The 17,778-nt window shown below is 43.6% G+C and overlaps 1 protein-coding gene across 1 annotated transcript in view; it reads right to left on the reverse strand.

Moving 5' to 3' along the window:
* The window catches only part of LOC139304376 (collagen alpha-1(XXI) chain), a 56,312-nt gene that overhangs the window by 8,106 nt on the left and 30,428 nt on the right, over positions 1-17,778 (reverse strand). Inside the window, exons 20-26 of the mRNA XM_070928304.1 lie at positions 12,023-12,067; positions 11,872-11,925; positions 9,908-9,961; positions 7,875-7,928; positions 6,314-6,385; positions 5,766-5,801; positions 2,958-3,002 (exon numbers count right to left, since the gene is read on the reverse strand). Of these exons, the coding sequence (XP_070784405.1) occupies positions 2,958-3,002; positions 5,766-5,801; positions 6,314-6,385; positions 7,875-7,928; positions 9,908-9,961; positions 11,872-11,925; positions 12,023-12,067 (360 nt within the window). The remainder of the gene's footprint in view (positions 1-2,957; positions 3,003-5,765; positions 5,802-6,313; positions 6,386-7,874; positions 7,929-9,907; positions 9,962-11,871; positions 11,926-12,022; positions 12,068-17,778) is intronic.

Below are 17,778 nucleotides of genomic sequence, written 5' to 3' on the forward strand. Positions count from 1 at the left end.
AACAGGAAGTGTAAAAAATTTCCGGGTTTTAGGGCTCATTCCTGCAGCGCTCTATTGTGTATGTAGTTGAATTTTTTTTGTTTCTGGCCACGGTCCTGTGCTAATGTATGTGATCTGCTAAGTGCCACAACTTCAAAGATCAATTTCCTTCCATGTCATAGTATACGTATATCATTAAAATCAACTGTCAGCCTTCAACATAGAGGTGCTCAGAATCACAAAACGTTTGAATATTAATATCCCGAGCAAACTCAGTCTGCTGATGATGACTGCGTGACCTTGAGACGAGATTGTTTCGTCAACTAAAGAAAAAACATATGGGAAAATGAAATGTGGGCCTTCGGATGCTGCGCTGTGCAATGCAATTCGCCCTGAACGCTGCATTACTGCCCAGCAGAAGATGTAGTGGTAATGAGGAAGGAAACCAGGAAAACAGAACACAACCCCTCCTCAACTGCAGTGCAGAGTCATATTTATTTTACCCAGTAGGAATTGGGAACTTTGTCTGAAGACAAAAATATGTCATATTCTTTTCAGCAGTGACACACTTGTGATTCACGGCTGATGCATTTAGCCTTGAGAGCGTGGCACACGGAGGCTGGGCTGCTCTCAACACTATGGAACTACAGAGTGTGAGCATTAAGCTGCACACTGAGAAATGCAATCGTTTTCTCTGTCTCAAGTGTCACAGACAGGACTACACGACTCTGTCTCCACATGATGCAATGTAGCTAAGCTGTGCACACACATACACACACACGTCTGACTGGATTCATTGTCTAAATGATCCCATCTAGGGATGTGAAGATCGATGCCTCAGTAATCGATACTCACTGATCAATCCTTAAATGCTACTCATTTGGTATTGTTCCCATTAAAAGGCATCAATATCAAAGCTTGGCCCGAAAGCTGGAAATTGCAGATCACACAGCAGTTCATATCATTATGTTTGTGCATTAACAATTATTGATGAGGGTGATGAGCTCAACATGCATAAACACCTTAAATCAATTATGCCAATCTGCCTCTCTCACCTCATGAAACCTTGTTGCCAAGATCAAATTATTCCTCACTGCCAACAATTTGAAAATATTTCCCATTTATTATTAGAATATTTGCTATTATTATTATTATAGTAAAAATCTTTACCTTGCAACTGCAACTGATACAAGCTGCAAGAGCTTTATGAACAGAGAATATATGACGCTGAACCTCGTTCTTTTGGCCGCAGTGTTTCACAATTATATCTAAAACTTTACTGATTTCTTCTTAATTTCGGTTGGGTTAGGGATTCTGTTTATAGTATCTTCTCATGAATCTTATATTAATAATAATTATTTATGAAGAATTTTCTTTGAGTTTCCTGCTCCTTCATTTGTTCCCTCATTTGAGGAGCAGCTCGACATTTTGAGAAAAAATATATAATTGTTTGTTCGCTTCCTTGCCGAGAGGTTAATGAGAAGATACGGTAGTTGGTTAGCTTAGCTTAGCACAGCTGGCCTGGCTCGGCCCGAAGGTAACAACCATAGAATGTATAAAAGAAGTGGATGTAGCCACCGTGACGTCACCCATCGGTTTGTGGAGTACCGTTTTGAAGCCTCCAGTTTGGCATTTTGTTTTTTTGGAACCAGAAGTGACCATATTTGGACGAGAGGGTGGAGCTAGGGATCTGAGAATCCAAAGACAATATGCATACCTGCAACCTGACTGCTTCTTTTTGCAACCAGTGAAGTCGCCCCCAGCTGGCCATTAGAAAGAATGCAGGTTTAAGGCACTTCCGTATTGGCTTCACTTCTTTGATCTGGAGGTTGATGCTTGATAACAACATCTGCATACCAACACCTAATTAACTAATTTACACGTTAGATGGCGAGCTAATAGTTAATAAAGCTAGCTGGGAACATGCAAGCGTCAGTAAGTCAGAAGACACTTTGACGTGTGACGCTAGGAAAAGCACAGGAGTGAATAATCAAACGAATGATGGCTGAATTTGATGTAGCTGCTTCAGTTTCAGGGTCCTGGTGTCGTGCGTGCTGGCTCACTGTCACTGTTGTGGCTTACTGGGACACTTGAATACAACAAAGTGTGTGAAATACAGGGAATGATGGTGGGACCACCTGCCTGTCTCTGACCAGCATTCATTGTCAGATTTGTTTGCCTGTTCAGAATCCTTTCAAGTTGCCAACTGTAAGTCTGTTAGATGGATGTAATTCAGAGGGTCCTCTTCACTGTTGGCAAGATTCTGAACCATGACACTGCAACCCTCATGTGGTTGTTCTGAGGTTGAGCCTAAACACTAAAAGGGGGCCATGGCTTTGCCATGAGGGCCCTGAGGCTCCGGAACAACTCTCTTAAACAGATTAGCTAGGCTAAGTGAGTTACCTCGCTCTGTGTCCCTGCTGAAAGTTTACTTTTTCTGACCACATTTTATTTGATTTTAAGATTTTATATTATTGTCTGGAGCTTCCGTGCTGTTTTATTCTCTCATTTTTATTTTGTCTCTTCTCATTTAGTCTGTTTTTCCCTTTAATTTCATCCTACTGCTGTTTTCTGTTTAGTCTTTTATTGCACTTTTTTGTGTTTTCATATGCTGTCTGATTTTAATCTTGTAAAGCACATTGTAAAGTCACATTCAGAGAGGTGTTATATTAGTAGAGTTTATTATTATCATATTTATTTTGTGATGAAGCTTTTATGGTGACTTGTATGAGGGGATTTATGATATTAACTAAAGACAGACTTAAAAAAAATAAAACTCCAACTCCAAGTTCCAACCCCAAATTAGCTCCTTGTGAACGAGGCCTGGCCAAGATATTCTTCCTCATCCTCATGTCCTTGTGGGGACATAACTGCACGCTCACACAAACACACATATTTAAAACCCAGTCTCCCTGCTAAACCTACAGAAACATAAGCTCCGCTGCCACCCAGTGGAAGCAGAATGACTGTACACTCACAGGTACACCAGGAGTCCCAGAATCTCCATCTCTGCCTTGCTCCCCCTGCAAAGAGACACATCATGATTAACTGAAGGTTTGTATAACTTTGTTTACAAGAATATGTGCTGGTATGGCTTCTTGTGGTGTGCGTGTGCAAGAGTGAGGGTGAATGTGTGCAATAACGGGTGTGTCGATTTAAGTGTGTGCTGGTCCATGTCTTCATTCTGTCTGTGCGTGTGTGTGTGTGAGTGGAGAAAAGGTCATGATTACCACTAGCAGCCAATAAGAGAAACCCAGGGAGAGAGGGGATAGGAATTGGCGAGTGGTGACCTTTAACAAACCTGACTTTTTATCTCGTGTGTGGCTTTCCAAACACATCCTGCAGCACTGGTAACACACTGCTGCTCTGGGCTTTCACATTGTAACACACTGCTGCGCTCACACTATAATACACTGCTGCTCTCACATTGTAACACACTGCTGCGCTCACACTATAATACACTGCTGCTCTCACATTGTAACACACTGCTGCACTCACACTGTAACACAATGCTGCTCTCACACTGTAACACTCTGCTGCTCTCACACTGTAACATACTGCTGCTCTCACACTGTAACACACTGCTGCACTAGGCTCTCACACTGTAACACTCTGCTGCTCTCACACTGCTGCTCTCACACTGTAACACACTGCTGCACTAGGCTCTCACACTGTAACACACTGCTGCACTAGGCTCTCACACTGTAACATACTGCTGCTCTCACACTGTAACACACTGCTGCTCTGGGCTCTCACACTGTAACACTCTGCTGCTCTGGGCACTCACACTGTAACACACTGTTGCTCTGGGCTCTCACACTGTAACACTCTGCTGCTCTGGGCTCTCACACTGTAACACACTGCTGCTCTGGGCTCTTTTTTAACTGCAGCACACTCAATGCACAATGTTCACGTACAGGTGTGACTGTATTCACAGTGAATGAAATGATTCCATCAGTTTAGATTGGTTTCTTATGCTTAGTAGAAGATATTGGAGCCCAGTTAAACATCCCACACATCATGATTACCACTAAGAGGCTGAGGCAAATAATTGCAACGTAACCCCATAAAATAAAAGCAATACTGCTGAATCACTAAAACAGTTGCTGCCTACAACTTGAGCTGCTGAGAGTTTAGAGACGGATGTTTCCAACTCCTGAACAAGTAACATTGGCTGGACCAGCTACTCATAGCAAATGACAATCTGGAGCTGGGCCATAGCTATTGTTAATGACACTAAGCACATGCCCTCTGTGTTGTTACTGGGACTTTACATTCTACAATTACACATTACACGTGGTGGGATTTATATGGCTGCATCTGATATTCTTTAGAGTCAATATCTTTAGATGATCATATTCCATTCCTGGCACCGTGGACTGTTTGAAGCCATTTAGACCATTACTCAGGGAGCAAACAGTTAAATGAATAAATATCATGTGAAAAAAAATAGCAGGTTCTTTGTTTTTTGTTTTTTTTCTTTTTCTGGTGTCTAGTCAGTTCTTTTGCAGGTGGAGGAATTCATGACGTCAGCGTTTCCAAAACCCTGGCTACCCCCTTTAACAGGAACTCTGTCCAACCAGAGAGAAATGCAGTGGAAACACACAGGTCAATACAGCTGTAACAGGACCACAAAAGATAATTGTTACAACAAGTCAAGTGTCATCATGTGCTGTCTTCCACATTTCCTCATGAAATTAGGTATTATTTGGTTTTATTTATATATACTGTATATGTACACAAATAAATGTATGTGTTTTAAAAGACATTTATATATACTCAGTAGATTTTGTTTGTATGTCATGGCAGGACAAAAGGACTCATTGCACAAGCTCAGGGGAGAATGAGGTGCACATTCCTGCTGACAGTTATATGCTATGAAAGCAATGAGGCGGTAAAAGACAGGGTAGAGGAAGACTGCTAACCGATGTAAACAATTTTGGCTCCACGAAATCCACAAAGTCAGCTTCCTTGATGATACAAGGTAGGAAATGCATTTAACAGGTTTGTTCGACCTCAAGGACACACACAGTGTATGTTGGTGAGAAACACTGAACATAAACGTGTTTGTTTAAAATACAATCCACAGGACTCGTTGAAGGCCACCAGGTCAAAGACCTGAAAACTTCTTCATTTGACGCCTCCTAGTGGTAGCACCCCCCCCCCCTCCCATGCTGATCCAACCCAGGGACTCTGAGTTCAATGAACACGCGGACTGCATATATTTTCCCAAATTATCTTGCATTTCAATGACACCACTTTCTTTAACCTGGAGCCACAGTGTTTAAAGAGGACCTATTATGCTTTTCCTTATTTTCTGTCATATATATATAATGTTACAATGTCGGATATTCATACTAAACGTTGCCAAAGTTGCCAAATAATGAGGTAAACATATTTAAAAGTAATTTCTGTGAGCCAAAAGCTCAGGCTTCAGACTGCTCTGAACGCTCCGTTTCAGTTTTTTCAACCGTCGTGTCTATCTGATGTCAGATAGGCACAGATGTCCTTATACGGTATCTCTGCTCCAGGCACAGACCGGAGGTTTATGTTTATGTCAACGTTGCCTGGTAACTTCTAAGACTTGTGGAACTTGGCCCGCCAATCAGAAGAAAGTGGGCCTTTGGGGGGGGGGCATGCAAATCATGCAAAGCTACTCTAGTGGAATCCCAAAATGAAAGTATGGAGCTGGAAATGAGCATAATAGGTCCCCTTTAATCAGGGCCATTGTATAGTGTTATACACTACATATGGCATTATATAGTATTGGATTCAAGAAAAAGTACCTGGTATCCATTAGGGCCTGCCTCTCCTCTCTCCCCCTAAAGATACAATGCAGAACATTAGAAAGTGTCCACCTTACAGGTGTTTCAGGTGTTTCTTTTGATACTGACAGTGTAACATCTAAATAATGAAAGGCTGAATGCAGAATTGTAACAGTAAAACAGCAATGTCCATCAATGTCCTGCTGACAACATACTGTACAGAAAACAAAATACAGCATGTTAACAGGCTGATCCGGATTAAGATTGTTTATACCGTATTAATATGCCTGGCGTACTGCTTTTGAAGTGTGAAGGACGACCTTCAGCACTATTAGAATTAATCATGTCATCTAAGCAAAACATGAATAATACATTAACAAGTATGTATTATGTTAAGTTCTCAACACTTCTACAGTAAAACATGTAAATGACAAACAAAGCTATAAATCATTCATAAAGTGTCGCCTCTGTTGCCAGTAGACTTCACAGAGTCCAAACCAAACCGTGCAGGTCTTCTTATCTTCTATCTTATTTTGATCATGCATGTTATTATATGAATTGCCTCTCACCTTGTGACCTTTGAACCCCGGCAGCCCTGTGGCAGCCGGCAGCCCTGGAGAACCTGGCTCCCCCGTTGAGCCCTGCAGAGGTAAAAGTAGTATCAATGTTTGGAAATCAACGGATGGCACTGAAGAAAAGAAGCGGCTCATATGATGTGGTATTCCTCAACCTGATCATTTATTTTGCACTAGACGGGAAAATCGTTGTAACTGTCTTTGTTTGAAATCCAGCAAGGGACCACGGAAAATAAGAGAAAATATTAACAAATGGTCAAAAACATAAAACTTGAGCAGTTTCCAGGTGTGTGTGTGTGTGTATGTGTGTGTGTGTGTGTGTGTGTGTGTTTGCCTATTCTATCCCCTGTGACAATTTCCCAGGCTGCTGAAAATGAAAATGTTCTTAGCCAGTAATCAAGGCTGGGTAAATATGGGTTATAAAGATGTTTTACTCATAAAGTCATCATTTCCAAAAAGCTGAAGTCATTTCTGCTTTGAAGGATGGCACCTTCAAAACAACGAAGGTTACCTACAGTTAAGCAGCACAACAGATATGACCTTGTTTTTTTTGTTTTTTTTAAAACCACCATGGTTGACATTTATGGGCAGAATTGGGCTCACAGAAACACGTCACTTAAACAAGTGGCATTAAAAGTGTAGCTGTCACTCATCCGGCAGGATCCAAACTGCAGGCTGGAGAAATAAGAAGTGGCTGGAGGGATGAGAGCAAACAGACTAAGAATGAGGTTTAGAAAAGAAAAAAGGCAGAAGCTGTCACCCTGATCGCACCCTGATCCCTCGGGTTGGGGGGGGTGGGGGCATAAGCAGTGCCCTCACTAATCCGACCATCGTGTAGAATTCTCAAATGTTCACTGTTATGTGGCCATCAGTGTCGACTAACTGGGAACGGGGAATAAAGGTGCAAATAGCTTACATGCTCTCTGCAAGTGAAGACTAATGGACAGACAATCGTGGCGGAGAGTCACATGAGCGATCTGCGAATGGTTTCTACACCTTAAGCCCTGTTTTGGAGTTACTATTCCTGAAGTCTTAAAAATCTTGTCGTCACGTGAGGTTGCCAGGTTTGGAGCCATCGTGTCTGCACAAAACGTGTGTTCACCAACTGTATCTGGCAGCCGGCACCACAGCCGAAGATGCTGCACAGAGGTGCTGGGGGGGTGGATGCACTGTTGTTCCTCAAGAAACACTTCCGGCACATAACTCAACGGCTGGCACCACAAATTGAGTTTGCGTGCGTGGATTAAACAAATGAGATGCGTGTTAATTAGTGAGTTCTCGAGGTGTCGGACGGAGCCAAGCCAGCTGTTTCCCCCTGAGCGAGGCTTTGTCCCCTCTCTGGTCACTCTGGTCAAAAAAAAACAACAATCATCACTAGCGACACTAGGTAGGCCTATGATGTCAATACCTGTAGTTATCACAGGTAGAAATGAATAAAATAGGCGTTACAGGAAATACACGGCAGCAGAAAGCAAAACAGACAGAGGGAAAGGAAGATGCAGTGCTGTTAAAGAACAACAATGTAATCTGGTCCATAATCTGCTGCTCTGCTCACCTTCTGGCCTGGTGGACCATGAGGACCAGCAACCCCTGGATCTCCACACTTTCCCTAAATGAAACACACACACACACACAAACACACACTACATTTGTCTGACGTACTCATTGCGGAATCTAATCCTAATCTAAACCCAAACATTTAACCATCATAAAGGCCAGCACACGGGTCAGCGAGGGCATATCAGGAGTGTTGGTGCTATTTCCATTCATATAGGTGCAGCAGAGCATGCACAAAGAGGCTGGCATGAAGTGGAATATAAATCACAGTATCTGGAGATTAGTCATTATCCTCTCAGCCAGTGCCATTACTGGTCTCTTCCTCCATTAAACAGCTGTGGCAACCACACAGTGTGCGAGTGGTGCATCGGGGGAAGAGACAGATTTTCTAAGTACGAACAGTGCTGTGCTGTGTGTGTGTTTATGGGGGGGGTTCAGAGGGGCAACATGCATATTCACAGCAGAGCAAACACTGTGCTGCCAAAAGCACAATTTGCATTGATGGAGTCCGCTTCTGTCGTGTTTTTTTTCTGAGCGTAACGTGCTGTTTTTTTATTTTGCAATTGAGTGATGCACGCAGTAGTCGCAACGTCCAGTTAGTGAGTCTGTTGTAGGCTATGACGATATTAGTACCATCAACCAGGGTTGATAGTGGTGGAAGAAGAATTCATTGCATTGTTGGATTGGGTAAATGTATCTATAATAATGTGTCATATTTTATAAGAAACTTGTACTACAGATGCATAGGGGGTAGCAGCATAAAGTAGCGCAGTACAGAGGTGCCTGCCAGCATTTGAGTACTTTAGTACTTTGTTGCTTTCTGCCAATCGTTTCTGTGCTGGCTGCCTTTACTTTTGACAGGGATTGATAAGGTTGAATTTAAATAGGTTTAGTTACAAGTCATTAAAACAAAACAAAAAATGTTACAGGAATGAAAAAGACAGCACACTCTCTCTTTTACATGTGAAAAGTTCAATTTATAAGCAATTAAACACTCAACTCAATACACATAGCAGTGTTGCTGCTAGTAGCTCATGGTGGCTAATGACAGCTAATGTTAGAGAGAGGTCGCTGTGTGACATTATGACTCTACTGTTACACTACATTATGTCATGTCACAGATAAACACTTCAGTGGTTTAATCACAGAAAAAAGGAGCAAAAACAGACGGTGCCATCCTGTGTAGTGTAGTTGCCACTGGTGGCCACTGTTCAGCAAAGGTTGCTTAGTTTCCTTTAGTCTCCAAGACTTCAGACTTGTGTGGGTATTTCATCAGCTGATGGGGAGGTTTCCGTGCAGGTGTAAAAAAGCAGGAGGTCGATAAAACAGATTGGTGAGAATCATCCAAGAATCTTCAGCTCAGCCATTTAACCATTTAAATTCAAACTGTCTAAATTCTAATAATCTGAAAGTTACAGTGTGCATTAGCAATGTTTATTCATTTATGTGCGCTTGCTAAGTAACTGGCTCTCTGCACAAAGAGCCACTGTTCACCGCCGTTATGAATGTGCATGGTCAGGGAAACATGAACATGTCCTCGTGCCCCCTCTCTGCAAAGAGAAACAGGGCACTCCACCCATTTTACAGATAGCGGGCCAGTTTACCTCATCAGTCATCTCTGCTGCTTTGTGGAGCTTAAAGGCAGACTTTTAATGTGTCTCTTGCAAATCCCCCGACTTCACAAACCCTGCAATAACAAATCAGTGGAGTACCCCTTTCATCTGTAAAACACTGTTATTTGTTCATCAGCGTCTGAAAGTAGTTCTTTGAAGGAGAGCAAGCATACAAACAGCAACAGTCCAAATATGACCCCCCCTTGGCAGGACGGCATTAATCACATATTCGGAACCACCTACAATTTGATGCCCAAAAACAAGTTGACTCCCTCTCAGCAAAATGCACTTTTCTCTACGGGAACATCAAGAGAACGGGGAGGGAGGAACCACATTAGAACAGGCTGAGAATAGCCGGGCGGCAGGGGAGCAGCAGGCCATTAGCATAATGGCTAATTATAACGTTCAGCGCACAGACCTTGGGACCATCTCGGCCGATCTCTCCGGGCGGCCCCCGGGGCCCCTGGGCTCCCTGGACTCCCTGGACGGAGAGAGATATTGGAGGAGAGAGGGAGGGGAGGGGAAGGGAAGGGACACGGGAGTAAGGGAACGAGAGAGAGAGAGAATGAGATGAAAGAGACAGACACAGAGCTTTGGGCTGAATGTGACAGAGTGTGTGACGGCTTAGTCAGGAGGCACTGGGGGAAAAATGAGATGGCTCAGGTCCACTCACACACACACACACACACACACACACACACACACAAACTCTTGCACACTTTTGCAAATTTACCTCGCTAAATTCTTTTTCGAAACAACTGGTTTACCACCAACATTAGCTTCATGTGTCGGCTGTCTCCGGCACCCTTTTCATTTTTATATTTTTGAAAAGAAACAGAGGCGTTGAGTGTTTTGAGTGAGACACTAGACACCGGACTTAAACAATGACAGCAATGATGATAAAACTATTTCTTGTATGTTAGCGATTGAAGATTGCAGATGGAGCATTATCTGCTGATACTGCCTGATTGAACACCCCCCGGGCATGCGAGCAGGGTTCTGGGTAAAGCACGAAGAGAGTGAGGCGGCCTTTTAGAACAGCCATAAGAAATGCTGAATGCCCATCGATTAATGAGGAGCCAAATCAGGAGTGTGCACATGTGAAATCTGATCACTGGTTCGATTTATATATGTGTATTATCACAGGATCATATGTGGTTGCCTAGACACAAGGGGTGGCTCATCCTACCTCCACCTCCTGACTCCTATGTGTGTGTGTATGTGTGCGCGCGTGACTCAGTGCAGGCCTCGCGCCACAGCTGTGTTCTGTTCTACTGATGGGAATGGAAAGAGGGGACGAAGGCTAAAAGGTGGAGCTTGGGGATGAGGAAAGGTGACCTCTGTGCACGTGGATCTTTTGCAGGGGGCCATACCAGCTTCGAGCTTTTGAGCAGTCTACAAAAGACAAAATTTGAATTGAAGCAAATCCATTCTGCATTTGTATTCAACCCAATTTATTTGCACTGATGTTGGATCAGGATACAGAAAAAGTACTGAGTCATTCTCCGTTTTATATGTTGATCCATGAGCATCCAACAACTCATCTGAACAGTTTGCAAATGTGTCCTTACTGATGTGTGTTGAACACCTTACTTTGTCTTCATTCCAGATAACCGTACTGTCTCACTTTGACCACAGGGGGGCGGCAGAGCTATAAACATGCTGTCCAACTGTCCCCGTGGAGAACCTGTGTGTGTGGGTGTGTTCACAATGCTCTGCTGTAATTGCATCTGGCCGTGTGTAATCTTGTTTACCAGAGGGGGGTGCCCTTACTGTGAGCGCAGCCGTGACCCCCCCCCCCACACACACACACACACACACACACACACACTCATCTGACTTTGGTTCCAAATTAACAACCGCTCACCGCCTTAATGGCATTGCTAAATAAACCGAATGGACTCACATGGTGCCTGGGCTAAATTAACGATGTCATTACGAGCCCACTGTAGAGACGGTAATGTGAGCAGTTTTATGTGTGGAATTGTAGTCTGGGAGATAAGCATGCATTGCTCGAAGACACATTTGAAAACAGGTGGACCCTGTTACCCACTTGTTACATAGGTAACGGTTGGGAATATGCTTTAAATGTGTGGATCCCATAATGCTTGAATGTGGGCACGGACTGGAACTTGGACCAATAACAGGATCCCTCACGGCAAGTCCACGTGGGCTGACTGCGTGGGCTCATTTTTAAGTTTCTTTTGGGCAAGGTAAACTTTGGTAAATGATTGTTAGCTTCCACACTGTAGGGGCCACATGAATGTCCCTCACATGTAAACCTTTCACTTGCAAGTTAGTATCGTCATGCAGAATATTGACTTGAGATGAGTCCTCTCAGCCTGTTGAGGAAAAGTGAAAGAGCGCTGATGTGCCACCAACCAGTGTTCCGTTTATTCCCGGTGGTCCTTGAGGTCCGGGCAACCCTCTCTCTCCCTAAAAGACATTCAAGGACACCGAAAAATAAATGACTGGCGGGAACGACTTTAAGTCACCAACAGTAACCAAAAGTAACTTTCAAGTCACATTTTACCTGAGGTCCGTCCGGGCCCGCTTCGCCAGGAGACCCCTGGACACCCTGTTGACGACACGGTGACGGATTGACAAGATTACGTAATGTCAAGCTTCAGTGGGATTTCTTTGGTGTGTATTATCTTTATTCTGTAATATGCAACTTTTGTCACTCAGATACTAAAATGAATATATAAATATTCAATGGCATGTGTTCATGCCTTGGCCTCACTGATACTCATGACTGTCATCTGTGTAAAGGAACAGGTCCGAGGAACTTTTCCATTATGCTGAGGTCCACTCGCCCGCTTCCTTTTGTCAATGAAGACCGTGTGATATGAGCGAAAGCTGCAGAACAAGTGCGCAAGTGGACCTTGAAGTGAGATTGTTTTCTAAAACTGCTGTTTCCAAGTTAAAGAATAAGCAGTCAAGCTCAGACATGGCTCCATTTGGACCAGTGCAGCTGTCTAACTGTGACCCATTTCCCACTTGTGTGCCCAAATGCTTCATTTAAAATCTATAGACAAAGAATGTCACTACTGATAACACGGTAATCAATCAATCAATCAATCAATTAATGCAAGTTTAAGGTCCATTCTTGGTCAATTCTTATTGACACAGTGCTTGTCTGCTGTGTCTTTCTGCACCTTTCTGTCTTTGCTGCTGTGACGTGTAAATTTCCCCACTGTGGGATTAATAAAAGTCTAAGTCCAAGTCTAAATCTAACATCGCATAGACTGTATGTAAAGATGGCGATTTGGGGGAGTGGAGCCGTGGTATCGAGGTCCCGCCCATACACCCGCCCGACCCAGTTGCGAGAACACCACAGTCAATCGCAGCTGTCAATCATGACGTTTCTTGCTTTCAGAGGTTTCACACTGAAAGTAAACTTCTGAGTGGGCAGTAAACAAGGCTGGTGAACGACACAACACTGCTTGCATTTGCATTTTTCAAATTGACTGATGGAAATGTCAATCGAATTATGTGCACCAACGTGAGAGGAAAAAAAGCCTGTGTGTGTTTCTATTTTTGTGTCTTGACAAGTACATCCCCACCATTTGGAAAGTGTCTTGTAAACTCAGGAGATGGCACTGATAGAACTTCCTTTAGTGAATATGAATAGGGGTCACATTATGCCATGGCCTGTCATGCCATGCATCATCTGTCAGATGTTAGCCTATGATCTAGGGATGGTTAAAGGCTTCCTGCCCGTCATGCAAATACAAATGGATCATACTGAAGGATCAAAGTGGCGTGGATCAGACTGTGCGAGCCCGTACTGATGATTCCACTGCAGATACGTTTGCTGTGTGTGTGTGTGTGTGTGCATGTGTGATAAAGTGATCTAAGTGTAATCTTTGGGGTTTAAATAAGTGTGATAGGTCCAGATATCAGCGGGTGTCTGACACGGTGACTTCACTGCAGTAACAACATCTGGGCTTCATCCTCGGCTAACATCAACTCTCTGTCTTCCCCTCCAAATCTGTCCGTCTCTAAAAGACGTTAGCCAACGTCACATTTTAATGTCCGAACAGTCAAATAGACAATTCTAATTTAATCATAATTTTGAGTTTGTGAGTTCAGAGAGGAAGGTGATGTGGAATTAATGTCAGAATTCAGTCTTGATTCACTTGACTCCCTCATTAAAGCCAGTTCAAGTTCTTTGGCTTTTTAGGCACCAATGGGAGGGTCTCCAGGTGATACTTGAAATATGAGATGCATCGGTTTTTTTTCTGGTGAAAACATGAGCACTGATCAGGGCGATAATAAAATGTCTGTGGAGTGAAGCAGGGCCCTGCATCGTAACATCCGTCTTTGCTCATCCATCTCTCATCAGCGCACCCGCAAGTCTGTGGATGATGAGGATATATGATCCGCCTTTAGCAGATCCTGGTTATCGAACCACCATCATACCTTCACCCCGAGGTGAGCAGAGGGGAAGGGTAGGACGACAGACAAACTTGGGAAGCCAGAGGAGGCAGGGGGAGTAAAAATAACAAGGAAGACCGAGCTTTTGGACAGAACCACGGTTGTGAATCAGTTCAGGCCTCGTGTCGTAAGAAACTACAGGACAGTGCAGTGATACCAAATGCCACGGAGTTTAAAACGTCTAACCCAAGGCGTTTAGTCCAACGTGCCGTAAAGTCAATCTAACAAGCTTTTCATGCTTATCATTCTCTGCTTCTTCAATTCCAGTTTCAAATAACATTCCATTGGGCACCCCACTGTGATAGATCAAAATTGCTATTTGTTGCTAAAATGTTATTCACGAGTAATATCTCATGTGAGAACCGGAGCTTATACAGATCCCGGTCTCTGGTCATACCACAAAGGTGGTCCTGGAAGCTTGGTCATGTTAGTTACTACTTATGTGGCTAGCTAGCTCAGTTGCTAAGCAAATAGTATGTTCATTTCAGGGTCGTATTTGTATCAAGTGTTGGGTTACATAGTGTAAAACTGGATGGTGTAATGTGACAGCTGCCTTCTATTCTGGATAAGGGGATCCAGATTGTGTCAAGTCAAATTTCACTAAAAGCGGATGAAGCCACTCTCTACAGTGCATCCGGAAAGTATTCACGGCGCTTCACTTTTTCCACATTTTGTTATGTTACACCCTTATTCCAAAATGGATTAAATTAATTTTTTTCCTCAAAATTCTACACACAACACCCCATAATGACAATGTGAAAAAAGTTTTTTTGAAATTTTTGCAAATTTATTAAAAATAAAAAACTAAGAAATCACATGTACATAAGTATTCACAGCCTTTGCCATGAAGCTCAAAATTGAGCTCAGGTGCATCCTGTTTCCACTGATCATCCTTGAGATGTTTCTGCAGCTTAATTGGAGTCCACCTGTGGTAAATTCAGTTGATTGGACATGATTTGGAAAGGCACACACCTGTCTATATAAGGTCCCACAGTTGACAGTGCATGTCAGAGCACAAACCAAGCATGAAGTCAAAGGAATTGTCTGTAGACCTCCGAGACAGGATTGTCTCGAGGCACAAATCTGGGGATGGTTACAGAAAAATTTCTGCTGCTTTGAAGGTCCCAATGAGCACAGTGGCCTCCATCATCCGTAAGTGGAAGAAGTTCGGAACCACCAGGACTCTTCCTAGAGCTGGCCGGCCATCTAAACTGAGTAATCGGGGGAGAAGGGCCTTAGTCAGGGAGGTGACCAAGAACCCGATGGTCACTCTGTCAGAGCTCCAGAGTTCCTCTGTGGAGAGAGGAGAACCTTCCAGAAGGACAACCATCTCTGCAGCAATCCACCAATCAGGCCTGTATGGTAGAGTGGCCAGATGGAAGCCACTCCTTAGTAAAAGGCACATAGCAGCCCGCCTGGAGTTTGCCAAAAGGCACCTGAAGGACTCTCAGACCATGAGAAACAAAATTCTCTGGTCTGATGAGACAAAGATTGAACTCTTTGGTGTGAATGCCAGGCGTCACGTTTGGAGGAAACCAGGCACCGCTCATCACCAGGCCAATACCATCCCTACAGTGAAGCATGGTGGTGGCAGCATCATGCTGTGGGGATGTTTTTCAGCGGCAGGAACTGGGAGACTAGTCAGGATAGAGGGAAAGATGAATGCAGCAAAGTACAGAGACATCCTGGATGAAAACCTGCTCCAGAGCGCTCTTGACCTCAGACTGGGGCGACGGTTTATCTTTCAGCAGGACAACGACCCTAAGCACACAGCCAAGATATCAAAGGAGTGGCTTCAGGACAACTCGGTGAATGTTCTTGAGTGGCCCAGCCAGAGCCCAGACTTGAATCCGATTGAACATCTCTGGAGAGATCTGAAAATGGCTGTGCACCGACGCTTCCCATCCAACCTGATGGAGCTTGAGAGGTGCTGCAAAGAGGAATGGGTGAAACTGCCCAAAGATAGGTGTGCCAAGCTTGTGGCATCATATTCAAAAAGACTTGAGGCTGTAATTGCTGCCAAAGGTGCATCAACAAAGTATTGAGCAAAGGCTGTGAATACTTATGTACATGTGATTTCTCAGGTTTTTTATTTTTAATAAATTTGCAAAAATCTCAAAAACTTTTTTCACGTTGTCATTATGGGGTGTTGTGTGTAGAATTTTGAGGAAAAAAATGAATTTAATCCATTTTGGTATAAGGCTGCAACATAACAAAATGTGGAAAAAGTGAAGCGCTGTGAATACTTTCCGGATGCACTGTATTTACTATATAGCGCATGGCCTTTGGTGTACGCCATTTTATTTGAGTTTCTGAATTATACACTACAGAGTGTCCTGAAAAAAAACCCACAAACTGGAACAAGAAGTCCAATCCATGGCATCAACACTTTCTGGCTAGAATGCAGACTCAGAGTCGATCTGGACCTCTTGTGCCTATGTTTCTGCATTGTCCCTCCCTCAGCCTGGCACCCTGGAGGGTGACTCGTCCATCGGTCCGTCACCTCCGTGCAGTCAGGACAAAGATAGGGCCAGAACGTGTTTAGCCTAGCTTAGCACAAAGAGTAGAAGCACGCGAAAAAAAACTCCTAGCTCAGCTCCTCCTTTGTTAACATATTGCGTCTCTTCATAAAAATTTTTAAAAAATGTTCAAGTGCAAGAACCAATCAGTGATCTGTTTTGATTCTTACGATTGGCGTTTGTTGCTTAGAACGTCTGAGGAGCATCCCGTGTCAACGTATCAGCCTGTATTGCCGCATGTACATTTTATGGGTATACAGGTGCTTCTTACTCTCTGGACGCCCCTCTGACACTAAAGGACATCAGGTCTGACCCAGCTGGTAGAGAGGCAAAACAAATCCTAATGTTTTCTCAGATATTTTTAGCTTCGCTCCATCCATCCTCCTGAACACGGAGGCAGTTTAACGCAGCCTCTGTTACAAGGCAATAACCAGTGGGATAATGTAGGCCAGTAAAAGGATTTGCAATAATAAAACCTTTTTTGTTTTGTTTCCCCAGCATTCCATGTCAACATCATCTTGATTAAGAAGGAGGGTTTGGCTTTAGGATGCAGTGGGGAGCTGCTCTGCACGCAATGCTGTCTGCTCGTGTGGCCCTATGCGGGTCTGTGTGTCCACTGTATTTAAATACAGTATTACTGGGTGTGTGGATATCAGCGCTGAAGGCTGCGTAATCAGCAAAGACAGGGAAAAACATACCCCCAGTTTATGTGTGTGTCTGTGTGTGTGCTTTGCTTTACACACTGCCTCCTATAAAGTGTGTGTGTGTGTGTGTGTGGTTGTGGGGTGTGACAGTGATGAGTTTGCCGGTTTGACACTCTCAGACACAGGATGTAAAAGTGTGAGCATTTAGAGTACACAAACATGGAACATAACATTGCAACAGCAGCCTTTTAGCTGGAGGACTTTGTGAATAAACCTGTTTCATTCTAGTCTTGTTCCCCCGCCTGACATAAAAGTTAAAGAACACTGGTGTTTTCTGACCTGCATTCATCCACATAATACTGTATGGATATTTCATCTTAATGAATATATATACCTAGTATGCATTCTGCTCAACCCACTTCGGTACCTGCGCTGCTCCAAATCTACATCTGCTGCGAGCTGCATCATGTCTGATGCGTCAACATATCAGACATGAGAATCAGCACGGCCAACGTTAAGTTATTGGTAAATTGGACACCTATATTTAGTTTTTGTTTTATATTTTGTTTTCCTGGTTTGTATTACTGTAATATTTTCCATGAAAAGAAACCTGTACTAAACCGACATTGTCAGCAGTTGATGGAGCCTGACTGCTCGAGTGTGTGTGTGTGTGAGTGTGTGTGTGT

Source organism: Enoplosus armatus, chromosome 21, assembly GCF_043641665.1.
Source record: "Enoplosus armatus isolate fEnoArm2 chromosome 21, fEnoArm2.hap1, whole genome shotgun sequence".
Taxonomy (NCBI): Eukaryota; Metazoa; Chordata; class Actinopteri; order Centrarchiformes; family Enoplosidae; genus Enoplosus; species Enoplosus armatus.